Source organism: Calypte anna, chromosome 12, assembly GCF_003957555.1.
Source record: "Calypte anna isolate BGI_N300 chromosome 12, bCalAnn1_v1.p, whole genome shotgun sequence".
Lineage (NCBI taxonomy): Eukaryota > Metazoa > Chordata > Aves > Apodiformes > Trochilidae > Calypte > Calypte anna.
Genome location: NC_044258.1, coordinates 16,821,741 through 16,843,979, shown reverse-complemented (window position 1 = coordinate 16,843,979; position 22,239 = coordinate 16,821,741). Strand labels below are relative to the sequence as shown.

Genomic DNA, 22,239 nt, shown 5'->3' with positions numbered 1-22,239 from the left:
GGCACTGGTGGGCTTATTTTACCATCTGATTTCTTACCCTGCCCAGAAGTTTCCAGGCTTGTCCAGAGGCACCAAAAGGTTTCCTACCAGGACCTCTTTGCTGACACTCAATGGGTTTTCTCCCTTCTCCTCTTGGGTTCTGCATCCCAGCCAAAAGCCACACTTGGTTCTCATTATCACCAAGCAATTTGCTCCCAAAAAACAGTGCTGGCACAACCTACCACCAAAAGGAGAAGCCAAAGCAGACCTAAAAAATTCAATTTAGGAATTGCATCCTAGGCTGCAGATAAACAGAATTCCTGGTGTGGTACTACAGCATCACAGCCCAATGCTGTGCTCAATTTCTGAAGCAATAGCACTACAAGGTGGGAACACTCTGAAGCTTCATCTTTAACATCTTCAAAGAGGACACAGGGCAAGTAGCTTTGCCCAGCTTGTTTTGTTTTGTTTGGTTTTTGTTTTTTTGTTGCTGTTGTTGCTTTTTAAACTGAGTGATGCAGGACAACTACTCGTTCTGAATTGCAACCGAATTCAGTATTTTCTGCTCCTAAGAGCAGAAAACGTGCTTTCCGAAAAATCCAAAAAAGAAAATCTGATTTCCAAGACACAGGCTGAATTCCAAACTTCTGTTGTGTGTAATCAGGGCTTAAAGCCCATGAGATAATTTGCATTAAGCACCACTGCTGCTGCAGCAAGGTCCCCAAAGACAGCAGAGACTCCAGACTGAGGACAGAGGAAGTGACAGCCTGGTGAAGAACAGGACCAGAAGGGATGAAAGCAACAGAGACAGAGAAAAATAACAAAGATGGGAAGACAAAACAAGACCCCAGGTTGTTCCCAGCCAGCAGGAGCTGCAGCACAACCCAGGAGCAGCTGTTGGCATATGGGGTGAGTGGCAGAGGACTGGGACCTCTCTGTGCACAGGTCAGCTGGAGAAGGCTGTGAGATGCTCCTGTGCAGGAGTGCTGGGGCTGGGCTCGGGGACCTTGCAGGAGGGACAGCAGGACAAAGAGGTGACAGGAACCCAACACCTCACCCAATGCCCAACACAGGCTCCATGGGAGGGGAGAAAGGCAATGCCATTATTCCACTTGTTTTGCTCCTTATCCCAAACCCTCTTGTGGGTTTACCTGCTTCTATGTGCATTTTGCAAAGCCCAAGTGGGGCCTGGTTGGCAGCTCCATCCCCCCCCGTGCTACCACGATACCAGAGAGCCAGGTGGCTTTGGTGCAACTGGTGAACCTCCCCAGGTGAGTGACATGGACACATCCACCACCAGGTGACAAACAGAGAAGCACTGCTGGGACTTCAAACACAGAGGAAAACAAGATTCACTTACATGGAAAACGAGTGGCTTACACAGACGTATGTGAAAAACCAAAATGCTTTAATCCATCTATCAAGAACAACAGTTCAAATTATTTCATTGGATACATTAATATTGATCCATAATTTACAGTGCTATGGACCATACACAAATTATTGCTGCAGTCAACAGCAGATGAATATCAACATTACAGTACCAAGCATCATAGCAAGAGGCAGTAATTAATGTCACTTTTTCAAGAAATATAGGTATTTATACTATTATCAACATCAGCTTCCCCCCCAGTGCATTTTATGTCAAACAACATAAATGTAAGTGCATTATTTTGTGCTTTGTGCTTTCCTCATGTACCTTCTTTTTGCTTTTACAGGTTGTAAGATATAAATATTGCTTTGTCGGCCAAAAGCAGTAAAGGAAGAACTTCATGGTACTTGGCATGTTCCTGCTTGTTGTGTGGCCTTGGCAAAGTGAGAACTGGTATCCCATCCACCTGCTCAGGGAAGCCACCACCAGCCCAGTGTCACACAAGACACCAGCATCAGCCTGGGCAACAACTTCTGTCCATCTCACTCATGCCAAACCCTGCCTCTAATCACTGCCCCTGCCACTGACCCCCTGGAAAACCTCACAGCCACACATTCCATGGTGTCTGAAGAGGCAAAGCCATCTCCAGCCTGCACCAGCCCAGAGGTCCATGGCTCCTAGAGATGTCCCCAGCACAACAGGGTGCGCAAACTCCGAGGAAGAAAACACAGTGGGGATGAGGAGTGAGCAGGGTACAGCCAAGTCAGTGTTCCCCCAGAGCAACACAGAGGATGGGGAACACACAACACGGCTGCTGGGGCCACAAGTGACTTCTTATCAAGAAATCCAGCTCTTGATATAACAGTTTGAATCCTAACTCATCCCCAGGCAGCACGGAGCCCAAAATCCCAAGTCGTGGCTGTCAGCAAGTACCAGTGTTTCACATAAGCTTGAAAAATATTTATATATACCACAGTCTAGATTTCTATTCTTGAATGCCCAGCATGGGCACCAAACCAAAAGCCTTATTCAGTATATTCAGTGGTTTTCAGTTCCTACACTCCAGCGTGGACACCCTGCCCTCGCACAATGCTGCAGAGCTGTCCCCTTTTCATGGGGAAGGGTCACCCAACCCGGTGTTACAGTCACAAGCATTCCATTTTACCTGTCACCAGAACCAAAAGGCAGCACCAGAAGGCTCTACCTGCATCCTCAACTGGGAGCTCCCCACAGCACAGCTCCTTGCAGGGAATTTCCCTGCCCAAGGACCACAATCAGGCTCCCGGGTCCTGCCCTGGGCCAGAACTTCACTACCCTAGGAAAGACACATTCCCAAAAGCTGTCTGGGGTGGGGTGGGGGGGGGAGGTGTGGGAGGGGGAGAGGCATCATCATAACCTAATTCTGGCTCCTCCTTCAAAAAAAAAAATAATAATAATAATAATAAAAAAACAAACAAACAAACCCAAAGCCACAACCCAGTGGTTGCACTGATGCTAACGCACAGCTCGCTGCTCAAGCAGAAATGGTGGTGGCCAGATGCAGGCAGCAGCAGCCACAGAAATGGAGGAAAAAAAAACACAGGACCAAGAAGAACACAGACCCTGGAGCAGCAAGCTGTGTCCTCACCCAGCTCTGTGCCCCTCTCCAGGGATGCCGGGAGGAGCGGTGCCAGGTGAGGACACTCCGAGAACCTTTCTCTGGGTGAAAACTGAGCCAGCCACACCACAGGCTGCAGGAGCTGCCAACGCTGTCCCCAGCTGTCCCATCCCTGCCCCGTTCACCTGTAATTCTGCACACCAACTGCTGCCACCAAGGCTTCCTCACAAAGCCTCCCAAGTCACCAACCGCGTCACTCGTCCCAAGTCACGTCCAAAAGGATAACAGGAAGCTCTTGTTTTCTTGTTTTCTTCTACGTAGGCACCGTGCTACACTCCAGCATCCTTGACCACATCACCCCTAAAGCCCTCTCCTAAGCCACACTTCAGTCAGTGCTAGTCGAGGAAGACTACAACAAGAGTTTAAGGCACTTCATTCCGAACGGGATCAGCTGGAGGCTGCTAGGGAGAAATCCATCCCATCCATCAAGCTCCTAACACCACAGGTCAGCCCTGCCAAACACCCAGGCTTGAGAGAATACAAGTATAAACTACCCTTATTGCATAGGACTACACTTGAGTAGATAATGCACCCAACTACTTTTACAACATTGTTGCATGTTAAAAATTAATAACATTGTTATCAAGTAACAGTTATTTGCAGATACAGTAATTTACTTTTTTTTTTGGTGGTTTTTTTCTTTGTTTTTTTTTTTTTTTTCTTATATCAGCCCCAGTGCTAAAATAAAACACAAATTACTATAACGGGTATATTAACTACATAGTTATGTTTCCAAGCATATTACTACTTTTTTTTTTTTTCCTGTATCACTAAAAATAAATATGTAAGTTCAGTTTCTCTACAGAGTTGTTTTATTACCTAATCTAAATTTGTACTCTACCTTAAGTGTGTTTAAAAACATTTTCAAAGTGAGACTGTAATATACAAAATATTCTCAAAATCTCTCTTAAAACACAGAACCCTGCATAAAAGCTTCCTTTCAAGTGTTTACAAAGAACGCAGAAAACTTCCAATGAGTTTTAAAAATGTCAAAAAATTCTCGCAATATTAAGAGGCAAAAATCTTACAAATGAAATACAAATATATTTAAAACAAAAAGTTGAGGATAACTAAGGAATCCATGCAAATCAAAATAAACTGTACAATGCAATTTAAAAAAAAAAAAAAAAAAAAAAAAAAAAAAAGCCAATTAGATATGTACAACATAATGTGCCCAGCTGATAAAATGATGTATCCTTTTGTTGTTGTGTTGTTTTGTTGGTTTTGGGTTTTTTTGTCCAAAGAGTTTATACCAACTTACAGTGCTCCTGCTTGGTTTCCTGTCAGCAAGCCACCGATCTGTGTTACAAAACAAAACAAACAAACAAAAAAAAAAAAAAAAAAACAAAGAGGAAAAAGTCGAACCATGATCAAAAGTAAAACTCAAATCAGCTCAGAGTAAAATCAAATGGCACTCTGAGAAAGAGGCTCGCATCTCCCTCCAATTTTCAGCAACAGCATTTTTATCACTATCAGCACAATCAGGATGTCTTAACACTTTTTTTTTTTTTTGTCTGTTTGCCTGTATTCCCGGGTGGAGTAGGGTGGCCTTTTTCCCTAAACACTTTTGTCATAGAAAGACCAACATTTGAGGGACATTGTATCTTTAAGGCAGCACTATTCAATTAATACAATTACAAATTGGACTTCTTGTTCTTGTTTCTGTACATTCTTTAACTTTACAGCTTGTTTCCAAGTAAATAGGATGCATTTACAACTCTACGATTTCCCCCCCTCCCCCCCTTCCCCAGTAGAAATAAAACTCTTCATTTGTAATTCTATTGCTTTGAGTAGATTTGACCAGTTCAAAGTTCTTGGCGAATCCAGTTCACAGATACTGTACATATGCTGTACAATATTTTGGAGGCATTGGTAGTTTTAAAATAGAATATACAAGTTTCTTCACAAAAAAATTCTAAAAAAAATCCTCTATATATAATATATACACACACACAAACACACTGGGCTACTGTTGAAGCGTAAAGAAAAGAAATCAAAAAAAAAGAAAAATTCTACAAAAGGTAAATTATTTCATCTACTGATCAAGAAACAAAGCAGTTTATGAAAGGTGTGCCAAGTGTATGCTAACAAGCATGATCAGTGTCCTCCATGCTCACGCTGCTCCTCCTGCTACTTGTCTTTGATGCTCCAGGAGAGACAGAGGAAAGTAGTGGGTCAGTTACTCCAACAGGAGAAAGGGTATCGTCCATCAGGATATCTTCCAGTTTGGATCCCATTTTTGCAGGAACACTGTAAGCTGGTTCAGTCACGTTTCCCAGGTTGTCACTGAAGGTGATGGTACCGTCAGTGAGGTCGAGGGTGGTTGTGCAGGACAGGTCTGTGTGGTGTGGCATGATGTCTTGGGTACAGTTGTCCAGCACAGGTTCTTGTTTGATGGCCCTGTTGACCATATCAGGGGAGCAAAGGCCTGTAGATGGAACAAGGGACAGTCCGTGTGCCCGAGCTTGCATTTCAAGTTCCTGTGAAAGAGGAAAAGGGACAAATTAAAAAAGAAAAAAAAAAAAATCTGAGCGCAGAATCTCATCTCACACTCCTGGGTACTGCAGCTTTGCTTCCCTCTGTTGGATACAAATCCTTTCCTCCCTTTCCAATAGTACCCAGAGCTTTTACCCTGCAGGTTTTCACCTGAACACCACTTTGCTGTGTGCATCATCATACACTGCTCCTTCCCCTCAGAACTTACACTGGAGCCAAAACCCAGTGCTCTGCAGAAAGGAAACATTTCCTCTTGGGGCTCCTCCTCAAACCAGTGCCATGGCATCAGGTCAGGTGGGTAGGGCATTTAAAAGTTTAAAAAAAAAAAAAGAAAAGAAAACTGAATAGCTGAAGCATATGCTTAGTACTTTTTAAAAAGCTTTATGTGAAGGCACAGTACATCTGTAGGATGCTTGGTCATTTCCTGCTCAGACTCTTAGAAGGGACATTTCTCATTCTACAAGTCTGGTAGAACAGGAAGAGGTCAGCCAAAACTGAGCAACACTGTTCTTCCACTGAAAAATCATAGGCAAGTCATAGGAAGGCTTTAGACTTCACACAGCCAGGATTCTTCAAATCTTTGTGAAAAGTTTAAATCCCACCATCACATTTAATCATATAGATGCACTTGACTGGAGACAGAGAATAGAAGAATCCACTTAAACACCCTTTTTTAAATGCAGCAGTAAGAGATGTTTTGCTTCTACTTATGCTTTATATTAGGCAGTCACAATCACTGTTGTGATTGTAGTGATTCTGGATATTCCTGTCACTGAGGTTGATTAATAGGCTTTTTTTTTTTTTTTTGCCATTTTCAAGCTAAGAGAACAAGCTTGTATTGACACACTGCATTATCAACAGACAAGGTGAAAGAGGGAAGGACTTTTTCCATCAGCTAACATTATGCTGGGCTTAATAAGAATCAACACAAGAAGAGAAAACACAGACTTTAGGTTGTTTGCTACCAGATGTATTGCTCATTATTCAAGGCTCTGGGTTTTTGTGTTATTTTGATTGAAGAAGCCAGAGCAGATGGATAACACAAAGGAAGATGAAAGATACTTAAAAAGTGATCTGACTTGGCTTTGAAATACCACTTCTTGATGCTGCTGTGCAGAAGGGTCAGGCATCTTTATCATCTCTAAACAAGCAGATTGCTCAACCAACTACAAAAACTCTGCTGAAGCTCATCCCAGCCTGGTCTATTTTAAAGCTGTTTACTGCCACACTTTGACTCTCAGGCATTTCTGGCTTCATTATTTCCTTTGTGGATTAGCCCTGCTGTGGTTCAGAGCTGTCCTGACCCAGCACACCTCAGCTTGAACCCAGAGCTCAGCTGGGAGCAGCAACACAGGAGTATCTGGGACATCACTGTCTGTGCTTTGTGTCCTTACACCCATCTCTAGGTATACTTCTTTAATCAGCCTTTCATGAAGAAGGGTGGATATCCAGTAACTGGAATTTTATTTTTGTTTTTTTTTTTTTAAAAACTAATGCATCTTTTCTTTTTCCAAGAAAAATCTCAGCATCGGTCACCATGAATTAAAATCATGGCTCCATTCCTAGAAACAAGCTTCAGGGACCATCATCTGCAGTCAAACCCTGCAACATCAAAAGAATTCGCAGCTTTTTTATCAGCAAACCTGTATTCTGAGCAGCAGGTGCCTGTTGGCATGTTCCAGCTTCTTCTGCCTGTTCTCAAGCTCCTTGGTGCGTTGCTGTTCTCTCTGCAGCTTACGGATGTAGTCCACGGATGCTTTTAGAATAGTTCCCTTATTCCAACGCATATCCCTTCAAAATCAACAATAAAGGAGGAGTTAAGACTCTCAGGGAGCTTATTTAAGAGATTTATTTTACAGCCATTACCTTCACATCAGCAGCTATGATTACACCTCCTATACACAGAACACCTGCCTCATATTGATTCCAAGTCGATGAATGCAAAAGGCATTTGACAGGGGCTAGAAGTGGCCAGAGGTGGCCAGAGGGCCATCATGCATAGGGCACAGAGCCCAGGGGTTGCCCTGTGGCCATCCTGGCACAGTTTGGGACCAACACTGCACAGAGTGAAGATGTCCAGAGGCTCCTTTCATCACCTTCTGGCAAGGCTGCAAGACAACACCACCACAAAACACCACAGAACTCTTCTCAGACAGGGTCCAGGTTGCTACCTGTGCCATGTTTGATTTTCAGGTGGGGGATTAAAAGGACCAGCCTGGTGCCTCTGTGGGAGAAAGACCTGAGGCCCTTCAGCTCCCCAGAAGCAGCCACCAGCAGTCCTCCTGGTGGCACTGTGTCACTGCTGTGTCACAGCCAGAGGAGCCCAATGCAGCAGCACATTCAAGTGCTTTTAACTTAGGTTAAAATACAAATGCCACATTGCAGCCTAGGGGTGATGTTTTTTCAGTCTGGGGGGGGGGGGAAGGGGGGGGGTGGCACTTACACTGCTTCTCCCACATTATTCCTCCCACATTTGCTTTAGAAAGAGGCTGCCTGCATCTGCTTCTCCCCCACATCATCTTACTTTGTTTCAGTTTTTAAAAAAAGTTTATTGCAGACTGTCAGACCAAAGATCTACCTGTCCTGTGGGTTGATACTGTCCAATATTGTCTTCCTTGCCTTAGAGGAAGCTAAAGGGTCTCTATGAAGCATAGCTATGAGTTGCTCCATGGCCCTCTGCCTTAATGGAAACTCGCCCCAAAAGCATCATGAAACATTGATTCAGATTTAAGTGAGATTTTCAAACTCCAGAGCCAAGTAGCTCCTTGCTACTGAATCACCACTGGTAAAGTGTTAGGACAAGTTAGTAGCAGTAAAATTACCTAAAAGGCCTACTGGGAAATTACCACAAACACTGGCAAATTATAAGTGATCAGACAGCTACATTCTCTACTGCTCTCCTTTTTTCCTGGAGGAAAGGGGAATTCAGTGGCTTCCCAAATGAACTGCCCTCTATTTTCACAGCAAGAGGGATTGGTTCTGTCTTGTCAAGCTATGACACCCAATAAAATAGAAGAATCATTCAGCAAGACAAGCAGCAAGACCAGACTAAGCTTTCGGATCCTGATGTCTCTGCTGATGCTGCAGGAGTCAGTCCCAGCATCAACCTCAGCCTGGCCAAAACACAGGGTCCTGCCACATCCTAAGCTGCTGCAAGATGGTGAAGCAACCATTTGGTGACTAAAATCATCAAATTAATATCAACTTAAGCAAACTCCAAAAGGAAAATAAATAACCCCTACAACAATCCCAATTTAATGGAAACTTCAAGCATTTCTACAATCACGGGAGTGCCAGGATCATCCAAGAAAACCTAGGATGTTTTTTCTTTGTAAATTCTTTTCCTCCCTTATGATTTTTTTTTTCTTTTAACATCTCCCTCCCACAGTCTCCTTGGGCACATTATACTTACGGGTCATTTGACTTGGGTATCAAAGTGCCTAGTTCTTTTATACGATCATTAATATTAAATCTTCTTCTTCGTTCAACTTTAGGAAAAACAGCACAAATGTTACAAGCAATATTCACACTTAAATACAACTTATTGTTTCATCAAAGACTTCTTTAAATGCCTTTGAAATGTTCACCTGAAACTTAAAATCCAGTGACAGAATAAGATATTTTGCTCTCCCACATTTGGAGACTCTAAGTCAGAAGTTCTGGCTACGCTGTAAAAATGTGAGTTAAATGGAGACTCTAAAAATCAGGATGGTTGTCTTAGGTTAGGAATGAACAAGAAATAAATGCTTTCCCATGGAAAAACATCACAGACAAATTTGAAAACAAAACTTTAGATGCTCAAGGAAACCCCAAAGCAGGAAAAGGGACAAAACATACAGTTTCTTTTTGAAAGTAGCTTCCAGATACAACATTTTGAGGAACCAAAAGTCAAACTATGCTTGCATTAGCTTTTCATGCTATAGAAAAGGCTTCTGAATAGCTCAAGGAATGAAAGAACTCCTTTTTCTCTAGTATTATGAAGCATAAAAGGACAACTTAAAGCTCCTTTAAGTCATAAGAAGGCAATTAAAATGTTTTGGCTTTTTTTCTTCAACTTGAAAATATGTGTTCCTTTCAAAAATGGAATTGATAAAATTGCCACACTGAGGACACACACTGATGCTTCAAGTCACAAACTGACCATATGTATGAGATTCTAGATTACTTAAAAAAAAAAAAAAGGCATAATTGTGCAAAGTGGGTTTGTTAAAAGCAACTGGATATTGCTCCTAGTAATGCCATTGGTAACAACCACCTGTTCACTCAGCTTATTAAAAAAAAAGAGTTTAAAATTCCAGAGTATATTTAAGAATGCATTTCACAAGATTGGATTTATTTGATCTATGGGCATAATCTAAGGAACTATATACTGTATGCAGCATCTTGTCAGATTTAAATCAAAGCATTCAAACACTTAATGTCTAAAATAATCACAACATTGGTGCAAAATGCAAAGAACCAGAACTTACTCAGGTTGTGATTGTCTTTCTTTTGCCTCTCCTTAGCCAACGCTCTCGCTTCTGACTCTGTAGGAAAAATACATGCTGTGCATGTGAATGAAGTAATTAGAATCAAAGTAATTCAAACACACCATTCCAAATGTGAAACATTTGGGCAGGAAGCCTCCTTGACATTTCTCAAACCAATTATTTGACCCCTTGCAAGCAGCCAAACCCCAACGCTGGGGTCAAACTTGACCCCCGTGCCTGCAGAGCATCCCTTCCCCCCCTCCTCATGCTGATTTTCCTCAGGAGAACAATTCCCACGGAGGCCCTGATTCAGCATGGTGTTTGAGGACAGCAAACTCCTGAAATCCAACATACCTTCTCCTACACTGCCATCCATCTGGCACGCTTACACATGGCACAGCAGCCGAACCAGAGGGACCACACGTTTATTGCCTTGCTCCCTGGGCAGGATGTGAAGCAGCCCCGAGTCAGAGCCTCAATTCACTCCAATTAAAGGCTACATCCTCTCCTGGCACGTGCCTGCACATCACCCCAAGGCCCAAGGTAGAACTTAAGTGACCTATTAAAATACTGCATTTCCCAGCTAGTTCTCATCATATGGAAAGAAAGGTGTTGATTTTTTTTTCATCTTGTTAACAATATTGTTAGAGAACAGTGGTCCTTGCTTCAGGAAAAGCAAAATGAAAGAAACGTGATGACAAGCATGCTGCACATCAGCTGTCTCCTCAGTTCAGAACCATTCTTAAACTTGCCTGACACATTTATTACTGGATGTCAGCATTTCAGGCAAAAGCATAACTAATTTTTTTTTCAGTTATTTGATCTTTAATTTCTCAAGCAATTCTAGGGTTTTTTGTTTGTTTGCTCTATCCTTTTCAGTGTTTAAAAAAGGGTGAGGTCCTTAATGCCCTGTTGCATTTAAATTTCAAAACCAACACAGATTGTTTCATTTTGCAGTCACTCAGTGAGGACAAGTGAACAACTGATCTCTTAGCACAATCTCTATTACAGTTCTTTTCTGCATTCTTTTCTTTTGATGGGATATGGATTGTGTCCATTTAATTCAAAGCAACAGGTGATAAGGCTTTCCCTTGGAGCACTAGAAGCTGACTACTTCTCTACTTAGCATACAGAGCTACATTTAAGAGATTATTTTATGTCTCAATGAAATTTAGGCTTAATCTGGTAGTGCAGATATGAATTCTGGAAGGCCAAAACTGATGGAAACTGCTCTGCTGGGTGAGCAGGATTCCCATTAAATGCTTTACTAACTAGAGCTGAGAACTCAGAACCATCACAAACATCAGACCTGAGGATAACAGATTTGATTTATCTTGATTCTTTGTGGTTTTGATTTTTATACAGTAGGACAGTGAAAGGTTTCTGATGGAAACATGCTACATTTAAACATTGCAAGGAGAGTTCCAACAGGAAAATCAGGAAATGGAGAACCAATAGACTCCTGCCTGCAATACCATGTGGATTTTACAATCACTGGCTGTCAGAAAGCACCATCAATAGTCATTTCTGCACAAAGGCTTGGCCAGATCAATGTCAAAGCAACTCCTGTTAAATTTAATTCCTCAAAATCTCCTAAATGCAATGCAATCTGCTAGCATTTTCAATAGAAAAAGCACTCATCTAAATTGCTTCTGTGTACAGATGAATGTAGCAGGTAGGCATTTAACTTAGGTTCAGGTCTGCTCTGACCACTCACTAATTTCCCCTCTCTTTTTGCCTTCTTTGCCTGAAGTCTTACACAACCATCTGCAGTGAATCCACCAGCTGGGACATCTGACAAGTTGGATGTTTAGTTTGCCATCTACAGACACCTTTAACTTTCTATAATTGGGGCAATGAACCTTGTCTGTAATGCAGGACTCGGAGCAGTTCTCATCCCCTCCCACCTTCCTCTTAATGAAGTTCCAACACTGCATGAGCTTTTCTTCTAACAGCCACAAATCATTGCACAGTTTGTGTGTTTGAACTCACATTTTGTGCAGTCATATAAATGCAAATATCTGCCAGCTCAGAGCTGTGGCATTTCCTCCTGAGAAGCCAACTCCTGGGCTATTAAATCTGCTCTACTGAAACTAATTCCTGCCCAGAACCTGCTTTGCAACTGAGTCAGCCTCTGAGTTTTCACAACAGAAATCCAGAAAGATGACAGACAAGAAAGAAACCATGGCTCTACCATACTGTACACAGTATGACTCCCTGTGAGGCTTAAGAACAACACTTTCTGGGTTTTAAGATGACTTTGTCATTGGTTCTAGGATGCAGCTCCATTTGTCCCTCCTGCAGACAAGTCTGCCTTGTATCCTGTACTCTACCTGTGGTTACAGCCTTGCAAGTGAAGCAGAAGAGCAAAAGCAAAACATGCCTGAGAATAAGAAACTTTTTTTTTCCTTCAAATTCTTTAGTTTCTGTATGTATATGCTTGAGATAAAGAAGCCTTTTAACACCCCCTTCCCTCCCTCTGCTTCCCATGGTTTATTTAGAACACTGCTGGAAGAACCAACAGGACAAGAAATGTACAGCATGCTTCATTTCCATCTTAATTTAAGAGATGCATATTCTCTCTTGAGAGTTTAATTTTCATTTTATAGGCTCTAGGTGTTCAGCTTTCACATCACAACAGGCTGTTCACTACTGCCCTCCCCAGCTCCAGTAAAGCCTCAACTTGTAGCCTTCCTAACATGAATCCCCCAGAGACCAGAAAACAGCTCTGCAAGAGATGCACAAAAGCTTCCTGTGAAACAATCTTTTCCCTGAAACAAGGAGGGATTTTATCTCCATTTGTCACACTGAACACACACAGGAACACAACTGCATTGGAGCTGCTGAAAAAATGGTCCACAAATGCAAAAAGTAACTATTCATCCATGTATTTTCCCCTAAGAGAAATTATGTCCAATATCACCTGCATTCCAAACAATTATATTACTTCTCCAAGGTGGTATTATAGACGTATTTACCTGTGAGCTCCCTTTTTATATTGGGAAGATTAGCTGGACATGAGTTGCTGATGTTTAGTCCTGGAGGAGGCATGCTTTGGTTGCCATAAAGGTCAATCAAATTGCCAGACACAGGCAACTGGAAAAGATAAACAAGGAAAAGAATCATTTCTTTAGCCCTTATGAAAGGCTTTGAACAGAAGAACAAGAGTTAAGATCTGCTAAGAAATCTGTGCTCTTTTCCATGGGCAAACAGCGTGCAGTGATACCAGGAGAAGTCAGAGATTTGCACAGGCATCAGGAATAAAATCACTACACTGGGAAAATTCTGTCTTGTCTCCTCAAGAAGATGCAGATAGAATATGCAGAAGAGGTAACATACTGACCACGTGGCTGTATTTTTGCCCTTTATTTTCCAGTGAAACTATGAAGTCTGTACCCCATCACTTTTCTTAAAAAGAAATCTCAGAGCCCGCAGAAGACTCCTGGAGGAAGCCCCCATTTTTCCAGGAACATATGAGTTAAAGTACTTAGAGAGTTGTCACATGCTTGAGGAAGAACACTGTAGTCATCAATCCCATTTTCCATGTGATTTAATAGCTACCTACACAAAAAACACTTAAGTTTACTTTAACTTACATAACAAAAACACCAGTAGGAGGAAGATTATTTTGACATTAAGTTTCCTCAATTACTTGTTCATTCTGCTATTCTTATTTAAGCAAGATCTACACAGAAATAGGACAGTATTCCAACATGACTTATCAAAGCTGTCCCCTTAAATTGAAAGGTATTTAAAGAAGTATATCCTGAGTGGATTATTTTACCCATCTCTCTTTTGTTTTCACACTAGTTTTTTAAAAGACAGGTATAAACCACTCTGATATCTTATCTGAGTAGCAGGACTTCTTATCATTGTAGCTGCAAAGAAAACCAACCCCTCCAAGACACTGATCCTGCAGATTAGAGTTAACTTTACACCCTTATAACTGTTGAATACAATGGATTGACTAAAAACCCAGATTTCCAAACTCCTGCTGATGGTCCTTGCCAGACTAAAACCTAAGAAAATGTCTCTGCCATCTGGAGCTACCACAATGAAAGTTGATGTGCCATCCATCCCCTGGAACTTGTGCTGATACTTGTACTGAGCAGTAGCCAACAAAAAAAATTAAGTCCCCTTATTCAATCTTTAAATGACAGAAGAAAAATATAACTGACTTTGCACCAAGATCCAGCTTTAAAATTCATTGCCCACCCCTTAGCTCTTGAATGCCATACAAGACAAATTCGAAGAGAGAGGGAGGAACATTTATAATAAACCATTTTTTATGAAGCTCTGAAGCTCCCCCTTCACAGACTATGGACCAAGTTGTGATGGATCCACATTAATGTCAGGGTGACCACTCTCTCCCTCACTGCTGTTCAAGGCTGACCCCTTGTATCTTTTGGCCCCTCAAAAGCATCCATGAGACAAGCAGAGCACCAGCGTCACACACCCTTCTGACTTGGATGTGCTTCTCCTATTCATGGTCCTAAGCATGGAGGGAGCACAAAGAACTTGTTTGTAGCCCAGGGACTTCAAGTTCAGAACCAGACATGTGAAATCTAATTAGGAATTTCAGGGAATAATAAAAAAAAATAAATCCTTTCCCCTAGAAAAAAGCATCTTCAAGTCTGGGTAAAGCAGCAGGTTATAATTAAACGTGGAGAAGAGTCCAGGTCACCTCTGCTTTACATACTGCAAGATGGACCCAGCTTCTTACATCAGATTTTCTCATTTTTATTTCTTTTTTTCCCCAAAGGTGCCAACACTGTGCTGTCTTTTGGTGCAAACAAACACAAAAGGGGACTGAAACACAGGCAGCAGCTGCTGAAGTCCTGTAGAAACTGCAAGCACCAGAACCATACCAGGAGCTGTGGAACACCCACAGCACAAGTGCTGCTGATACAAAATTAGCAAAATAAAGGAAGATGAAGGGAGAAATCTGCACAGTTGATAAACGTTGCAGGTTTTCACAACTCATGAATGCTTATCAAGGAAATTTACATTACAGGTAGATGCCCACAATCTCAATTTAAATCAGGGTCCCACAAGCAAAGAGACTGATAGGCTTTTTTTTCCTGAATCCTTTTCTCAGCAAGCTGAACTCCACTGATCAAATCTTCAGTTCTAACTTTGAGTGTGGTCAAACTTTTTATTGTGTGCATGGTCCACACAATCTGAGCCTCTGAGAGACCACTTCTCCAGGGCTGCAAGTCACATCTTCGGGACTAACCTTACACAACCTCATTCACCTGAAAAATACGAAGTACATCCAGTAATTGAGTTCATCCCAATGCCTAGAATACCTGCTGTAAGAAGTAAGTTAAAACTGAAGCACATCTTCTGCTCTCAACTCTATTCCAGGTCCCAGAGGAATAAAAATCATTTGACTTTCATGGTAAGACCAATAATCATTAGTGCAAAGTTAACTGGGAAGGGGACAGTATCCCTATGCTGAGGGCATTGGTTTGAGATGTTGGCAGTGATGTGAGCACATAAAAGCCACAAGACTGAAATGGGGGGGAAAAAAAACAACAAAAAAAGCCAAAATATACCAACCAACAAAATAAAACAAAACAAAAAACAAACCAAACCCCCTCCAAAAAACAAAAAAACCCCAGCCCTGCTCCAAACAAAACAACAAAAAGCCCCCCCCCCCCCCCCCCCCCCCCCCACAAAAAAAAGCCAAAAACCAAACCAACAACAACAAAAAACAATAACAAACCAGAAGAGGCTTACAAATGGGCACAATGCAGCAATACCTGGTACTGATTTCAAATGCTTCCTACTGGAAGACACTGGGAAAAATTAAACATTGTTTGCAAACAATTCAGCTCTGATCTATTAAACCAGCTGAGCCTTTCATCCCTTCCCCTAAATTCAAAGAAACAAGAAAATGTTTGAAACTCCCACAGCCATTTCACTGGGAAGGTGCAAGTCTAAAAACTGAGTAAGACATGGGATTTGATGTCCCTTTTCTGGTGCTAAGGAGGCTCCTTCCCTGTCTTCACCAAATTTTAGCATCTTTCCAACTTAAATATGCTTCCCTGAAGGCTTTGCTAGCCACTGCTGGCTAAGAAGAAATTTAAATACAGCATCAGTCAGATCATTCACCTTCACTCTCCCCCAAAAATAACAAAGAGTGGCTTATCCTTGGCTTAGCTTTTTGTCTTCATTGAAACAGTGTGGTCAAAAAAAAAAATCCTTATTTGTAAGTTTTCATATTTCTAGGCCTTGGCTTCACAAGGAGCACAAATTGCTGCCTTTCTACAAGAGAAGTTTCAAATACAGTAATTATCACTGCAGACTCCTCATAGTGTACATTCAGGGGAGCCTGAGGCTTTCCTTTCTCCTCCAACAAAACAAGCACCCACATGCCAGCCATTCAGGCTCTATATAAATTATTGACACATCAGCTGTGAGATCAACAAGGCTGTCTCCAAGGTACCCACTGGGAGGGATTCTGTTCTGAGGGATTGTGTTGTTCCCTTCCCCACAGGAACAAGCTCAGTGAGAGCCATGGAAATAAGACTCCTCTCTGCTTCTGGAGCTGAACTTCCACAGGAAAGTCACATTTAGAAGCAGAGCAGCACATACACACATGGCTTTCCATGTCAGACTCCTGCTGGGAATGGATTAATTGGATTGAATTAGTTGCCATCTCAACTTGACATACATAGTACTTCACACAGTACCTAGCAATGTAGTTAACCAGGTTCTAACTACACAGAAAACCCTCTTGGCAAACTGGTAAGCACTCTGTGATACCTTTCACCACAGAAGGACAGACAGTTCACTTGTGAGCCAATGTCAAAGTTTACAAACACTTCCACCAGCAGTTGGTGGCAAGGAGCCCTTTTCAATTAAGAGGTACTTGGAAACTTCCCTTAGCTTGCTCTGCACTGAAATCTCTGATTTTGCTTATCAATTAAGTACTGTTAGCAAGTGTAACAAACTGGTCCTTTTGTTCTTTGTTGTCATGGAACAATTGCAGCCTTTGTTGTGGTCTCAGCACAGCTATTTATAGCTTGTGTCTTTTTTAGAGACCATTTCCCCTCTTGATTTCTTCCACCTCAACTTAGCTAAGCCTACAGACATTAATTCCTTATTAATAAAACGCTGGGTATTTTAAGAGCTAAATCCTGTTCCAAAATAAAAGTGTCTGTTAAATCAGGTTCAATTTTTACCCAAACCAACTGTTGGAAAACGTGGCTCAACTTCTATTTCTACAGAAGGGCTTCCAGGTTAATTCAGAGTCAGAAATATACTTTTTGCCTACAGCAGTTTAAATGAGTTTTTATTCTACTATTCCATATCCTTATTTTACAGAATTCACCACATATGGTGAAAATTTCTGAAATTTCACAGCAACCATGGGTCAGGCAGTCTTTACCAAGGCTTGTCAGGCAGCAAGCAGGAGGGATGCAAGACTGCCCTAAATGTTGACTACGTGGACTCCTTGCACCAAAAGGACAGAGAGTACCAACATTATGTGCTTTTCTGGAAGCAAAGAACCACTGCTAGGACCCTGTGAAACAAGAGAGGAAGAAAAGCACAAAGAAATCCACGTCCCCTCTAATTCAATGGGTCCCAATCCAATGGAACTTCAGAGGAAGGACTCTGAAAGAACCTGAACCCCTAGTAAAGGAGTAACTATATTGAAAACTATATTCTCATGGGGTTTTATGTTTTCCTCTCAAACTCCAGGGCAGATCAACTTTTCAAGTCATCTTAGATTCAAGGAAAATTTGTTCTTTCCAGTTATTTTTTTTCATCTACTCATAGGGCAGAGTTTAGCAAGGGATGCTGGTGGGCAGTTTCCTGTGGCATCACCATGTCTCCAAGAGGGCTGTGGGAATCTGTGGGAGCGTAGGACTAAGTTAACATGACATCAGATCAGTACTCTCAGCAAATGTAAAACCATGCTACAAGATTGATGCTATGTGGTAAGCTGTAAATTTTGGCACAAGATAAAAAAGAAAAAGAAGCCAGCCCTGGCAGACATCTACTCAGCCAGATCTAACAGCACTTTAAGCCTAAGGCAAAAAATTCACTGGAGCTACCATCCACAAAAGATCAAAATAAGATTATGCCAGAAGTATGATTATATTAATGCTTGCAGCAATTTGAACCAGCAAGCAGAAACAGCAACTCAGAGGTAACCTGCTCCTTCCCTTGCTCACCAGCTTTCCCACCTCTGTGCTGTCTTTCATTTCAGGCTTCCTATGTCCCCTTCCCTTCTTCAGTTTTGAAATTTTTTTATCAATTTCTCTTTTGTTTGTTTTGAAGGTTTGGTTGTTGGTTATTTTTTGTTTGTGTTTTTTTTTTTCTTTTTCTTCTTCTCCCCCTACATTTTTTAACTTTTCAAATCATCTTAGACTAAAGGAAAATACATCCCTTCCAGCAGGACTCAGTTATTTCTCAGTCTACTCACTCAAAGCACTGTTTAGCTGTCATCTAGCTTGGGAATTCTGTCCATGAGATCCAGTTAAGCTAAAGCTGTGATGTTAGGGCTAACAGTTGCAGTGTCCATGGGCAGGGATGTTAACAAATGATTTAAGCATGGCATACAATTTCTTATTTGAACACAACAAGATAAAGGAATCTGGGGTGACAGACATTTCTCCTATGCCTTCTGAAGCCAAGTATCAAGCCCAGAGAAATCTTTAATATCAAAGGGTATGAGTTCACTCCTGTTAGTCCAGTTCACTCTTCTGTTACAATCCTCTCATGGACAAACTTGACTTTAAAATAAAAGCAAAATTGGTCTTTGTAACCCCCTGACCAGATTCCCACTTGCATTTTTGAATCCCTGTTTTTCATTGCAACTGTACACCTTCAGCTTTTCAAAGAAAAACTAATTACACTCCATGGGACAACACAATAACAACTTAATTGCTTGGAAAATAGTCATGCTACAGTTTTGCCCTCTCTCAAGGAAAACCAGTTAGACTTAGCTGGGAAATGAGAAGGAAAAGACCATTGTACCGTATTTGCCATCTGCAGGGCTGGATCCATCAAGCCAAGGATTTCTTCATTGTAACTTGACTCCAGGCTAATTATGTCATCGATCACATCATCCATCTGCAGCAGAAAAGGTGGACAAAAGAAAACAATACAGCTATCAAAACCACTAGGATATTGCTATAGCATTACAGTGCTCGAAAAGCACCAGCCCTCTTCAGATGTCTTAATGTACGCTTGACATCAATGCTAATAAACAACATTGATGTCCTGTTCCTTAAGCACATCCTATATTCATTTTCTTAAAGACACTAGAGGGCAAGTTTATTCTTCAATATAATTTCAAAGAAACATGCTCATTAAAAAGGGGACCTGTGCTCCAGCTCCTGTGTCATCCAGTACCTGCATGCATGATGCTCGTGAGTGGGTATTCAGAGCCGGGCACTCACTCTCAACCCTGCTTTGCTCTTCAAATTTATAAAATCCCTGCAGAAATAAAAGGGGAAAAAAAAAAAAAAAAAAAAAGAGAAGAAAAAAAAAAAAAAAAAAAGAAAGAAAAGAAAAGGAAAGAGGAAAGAAAAAGCAAAGCATGGATCTGAGTTCATGGCACAGTCTCGGTCCCAAAAAGAACACGATTGAAACAGTGTCATGCACACACGTACCTGATGACACAGCAAAGAGAAGCTGTAAGTATCCTCAGGAAAAAAAAAATTGGGTTCAACTGGGACAAGAGGATGCAACTATTTGATTTGCCTTTATTTTGAATCTACGGAGCACAATTATTTTATCTTGCATGTGCAAAACATGTTTTGCCATAAATGTTTCTCAAAATTATACAACATTTCCCTCACAAATTGCATCTACATTAGAAATCTGGCATGAAGGCTTAAGGGGGAAGGATGAGTGGACACAAAGAGTTCTACAATTACCTCCCATTTGTTATATTACAAAAATTCTGATGCAATTCTTACACTTGCTACCATCTTTCAAAACATCTTCAGCACCTGATCACACATGTTACATCAATAAGGTTTTGCCAGCAAAGACTAAGACAAGTTTTTGAAGGACTTTTAGGCATAGTTTAGTAAAGTCTAATATTTGCAGCACTGAGCTCATCATAAAACAGCAATCAGTAACATTTTAGGATATATTACTTGGGATAATCTGGCCTTCCTGCTAAGCAAAAGACTTGCCCAAATTTTACTGTAAAAATACTGAAAATATCTCAAAAAGCTGTGTGTTTTTCAGTTATTTTTACTATGCTCCTTGCTCTTTTTACATAAATGAGCCATAAATAACATTATTTCAGAAAGCTACAGCTTACAAAACTGCTTTGTGTTCTGCAAAGGTCAATTTTTCACTGCATGCACCAAACGAGGAGGAGGAGGAGAGAGGGAAGTAGTTTTAATAAGCATAAACTAGCTAAAAGGGGAAGTTAGAGTTGTTGTTTTTTACCAAATTGTTCTATACAAATATACATTAATTCAGGCAGATATAGGTAGCAGTTACGTTTATCTTCACGGAATTTTTCTCTTGGAAAATACAACATCTTAAGAGTGAGCAAAAATAGTTTAAACCAGAAAGCAAGCAGACTGCAATTCCATTTTACTGAAGAATATGGACACAGAGAGAGCATTACCTCTTTTTCACAGTTGGAGTTAAGGGTGAGCATTGCCATCGGGCTGTTGGGAGCGCTGCTTCCAGTTCCAGGCGGCATGACATGGTCACCAGGCTGGTTTGGACATGGCAAGCTCAGGGCTTGGTTGGCATGTTTGTTTGCTAGAGTGGTAGAGAGGTACTGCTTTACCTGCTGCCTCTGGGCTTGCTGGATATGGTACTTGGTTGGATTCTCAAGGTGAGTCTGCACCTGCAGGACACAACGAAGAAAAAGTGCTTTATTGTTTTATGGCATCGCTGGAGGTGCTACTGATGGGACAGACACACACCAGCTTGGCACTGGGCTGAAAGTACAAACCTGTGCAGCTCCAAGAAGTCCCCAGCACTTCACTCATTCCCACTGAGCAGGAAAAAAAACAGTTTATGAGCGAGTGGTTCAAGAAATGACTTACTAATGGCAAACCAAGAAGTTCCGTTTGGTTTTCTAACAATGTGAGGTTTCTCACTCGGGACCAATGCTCGGGTTTTGCAGTTTCTCCAGAACTGACTGTTCTCTGTGCAGACCTTCAGCTATCTGACATTCAGCTTGCACTAAAATATGGAGAAACTCGTCCTGCTTGCTAGCAGCTACTGATTAAAACTAAATAATATGGATTGCTGTCCTTTATCAGATGGCAAGTAACAGAGAGAGCCAAAGGTTTGTCGCTGGAATTTTAGGTTTTGTTGGCTTATTTTTATGGAACACCTTGGTTAAAAAAGAAACTTTTTTTTTTTTTTTTTTTTGCCTACGAATTATTTATATCTCAGATATATGGTCTAAACCATATACAAATAAGACAGCCTGTTTATAAACACATTATGCAAATAAGATGCAAGAAATGAAGTGTTTCAGTTCAGATCAATCACTGTCCTCAGCAACAGCTATTTTTGTATTTAAGCTTTTCAGTACTTAGCATTTTCTTTACATACAAAATATACAAAAACTCATTCTGAACTATTCTCATGCACCCAAATGAGTAAGAGAAGAAAGACAACTTTTTCCATGCAAAATTTTTACCATATTCTGGAAATAAGTTGTCGCATTTCTTTGAGCATCAACGTTTTTATCAGAAAGTAGAAAACAAATTAAAATACAATAAGGCTCTGAGAAGCTCTATGGTTTAAAGTGGTTTCATTAAAGTGCCTTTCGCTGTTACAAGCGACCACGTATGTGCCCCATTTCTTTTTGTGGAAAAGATTAAATAAAGCACCCTAAATACTAGCAAAAAAAGATTTCCTATATACTGTAAACCTTCTTAGCAAGAGGTTTTAAAAGAAGTCTGCAGTAACAACTCACCTGATAATGATTATACTCAAGCATTTCCAGCATACTACTTATAGGTTGGGAGAGATGCGACTGCAATATCCTTTGCTCTGTGCTGCTCCAGTTTGAGGGATTCAAGTCTGGAAGCACCATAAACAAGCTACCCCAAAAATACAGCAGAAGGCACTTGAATGCCACTGCTCAGACTTATAGTAACCTACGCCTATTAGCCACGCATGTAGAGTAACAAACAGTTCACACAGGGGCTTCTTCTTCGAAGCCAGGCAAGCTTAGTCCTAAATATTGGTATTATTTTCTTTTCCCTGGCTTTGACGTCATGCTTTTTCATCAACATAAAAGGATCTTTTTAAGTGATGAG

General features: G+C 41.1%; 1 protein-coding gene across 11 annotated transcripts in view; it reads right to left on the bottom strand.

Annotated features, from left to right (window-relative positions):
* Positions 1–4,949: 4,949 nt before the first annotated feature.
* MITF (melanocyte inducing transcription factor) overlaps positions 4,950–22,239 on the bottom strand; it is a 99,262-nt gene continuing 81,972 nt past the window's right edge. For 8 of the 11 annotated variants that reach the window (XM_030458753.1, XM_030458754.1, XM_030458755.1 and 5 more), the window contains 8 exons: positions 20,580–20,807; positions 19,343–19,426; positions 18,965–19,060; positions 12,952–13,069; positions 9,974–10,048; positions 8,917–8,992; positions 7,148–7,295; positions 4,950–5,488 (listed from right to left, as the gene is read on the bottom strand). In XM_030458753.1, the coding sequence (XP_030314613.1) occupies positions 5,093–5,488; positions 7,148–7,295; positions 8,917–8,992; positions 9,974–10,048; positions 12,952–13,069; positions 18,965–19,060; positions 19,343–19,426; positions 20,580–20,807 (1,221 nt within the window). In that variant the 3' untranslated portion in view covers positions 4,950–5,092. The remainder of the gene's footprint in view (positions 5,489–7,147; positions 7,296–8,916; positions 8,993–9,973; positions 10,049–12,951; positions 13,070–18,964; positions 19,061–19,342; positions 19,427–20,579; positions 20,808–22,239) is intronic. The other 3 variants (XM_030458756.1, XM_030458757.1, XM_030458758.1) reach the window with 3 other exon arrangements.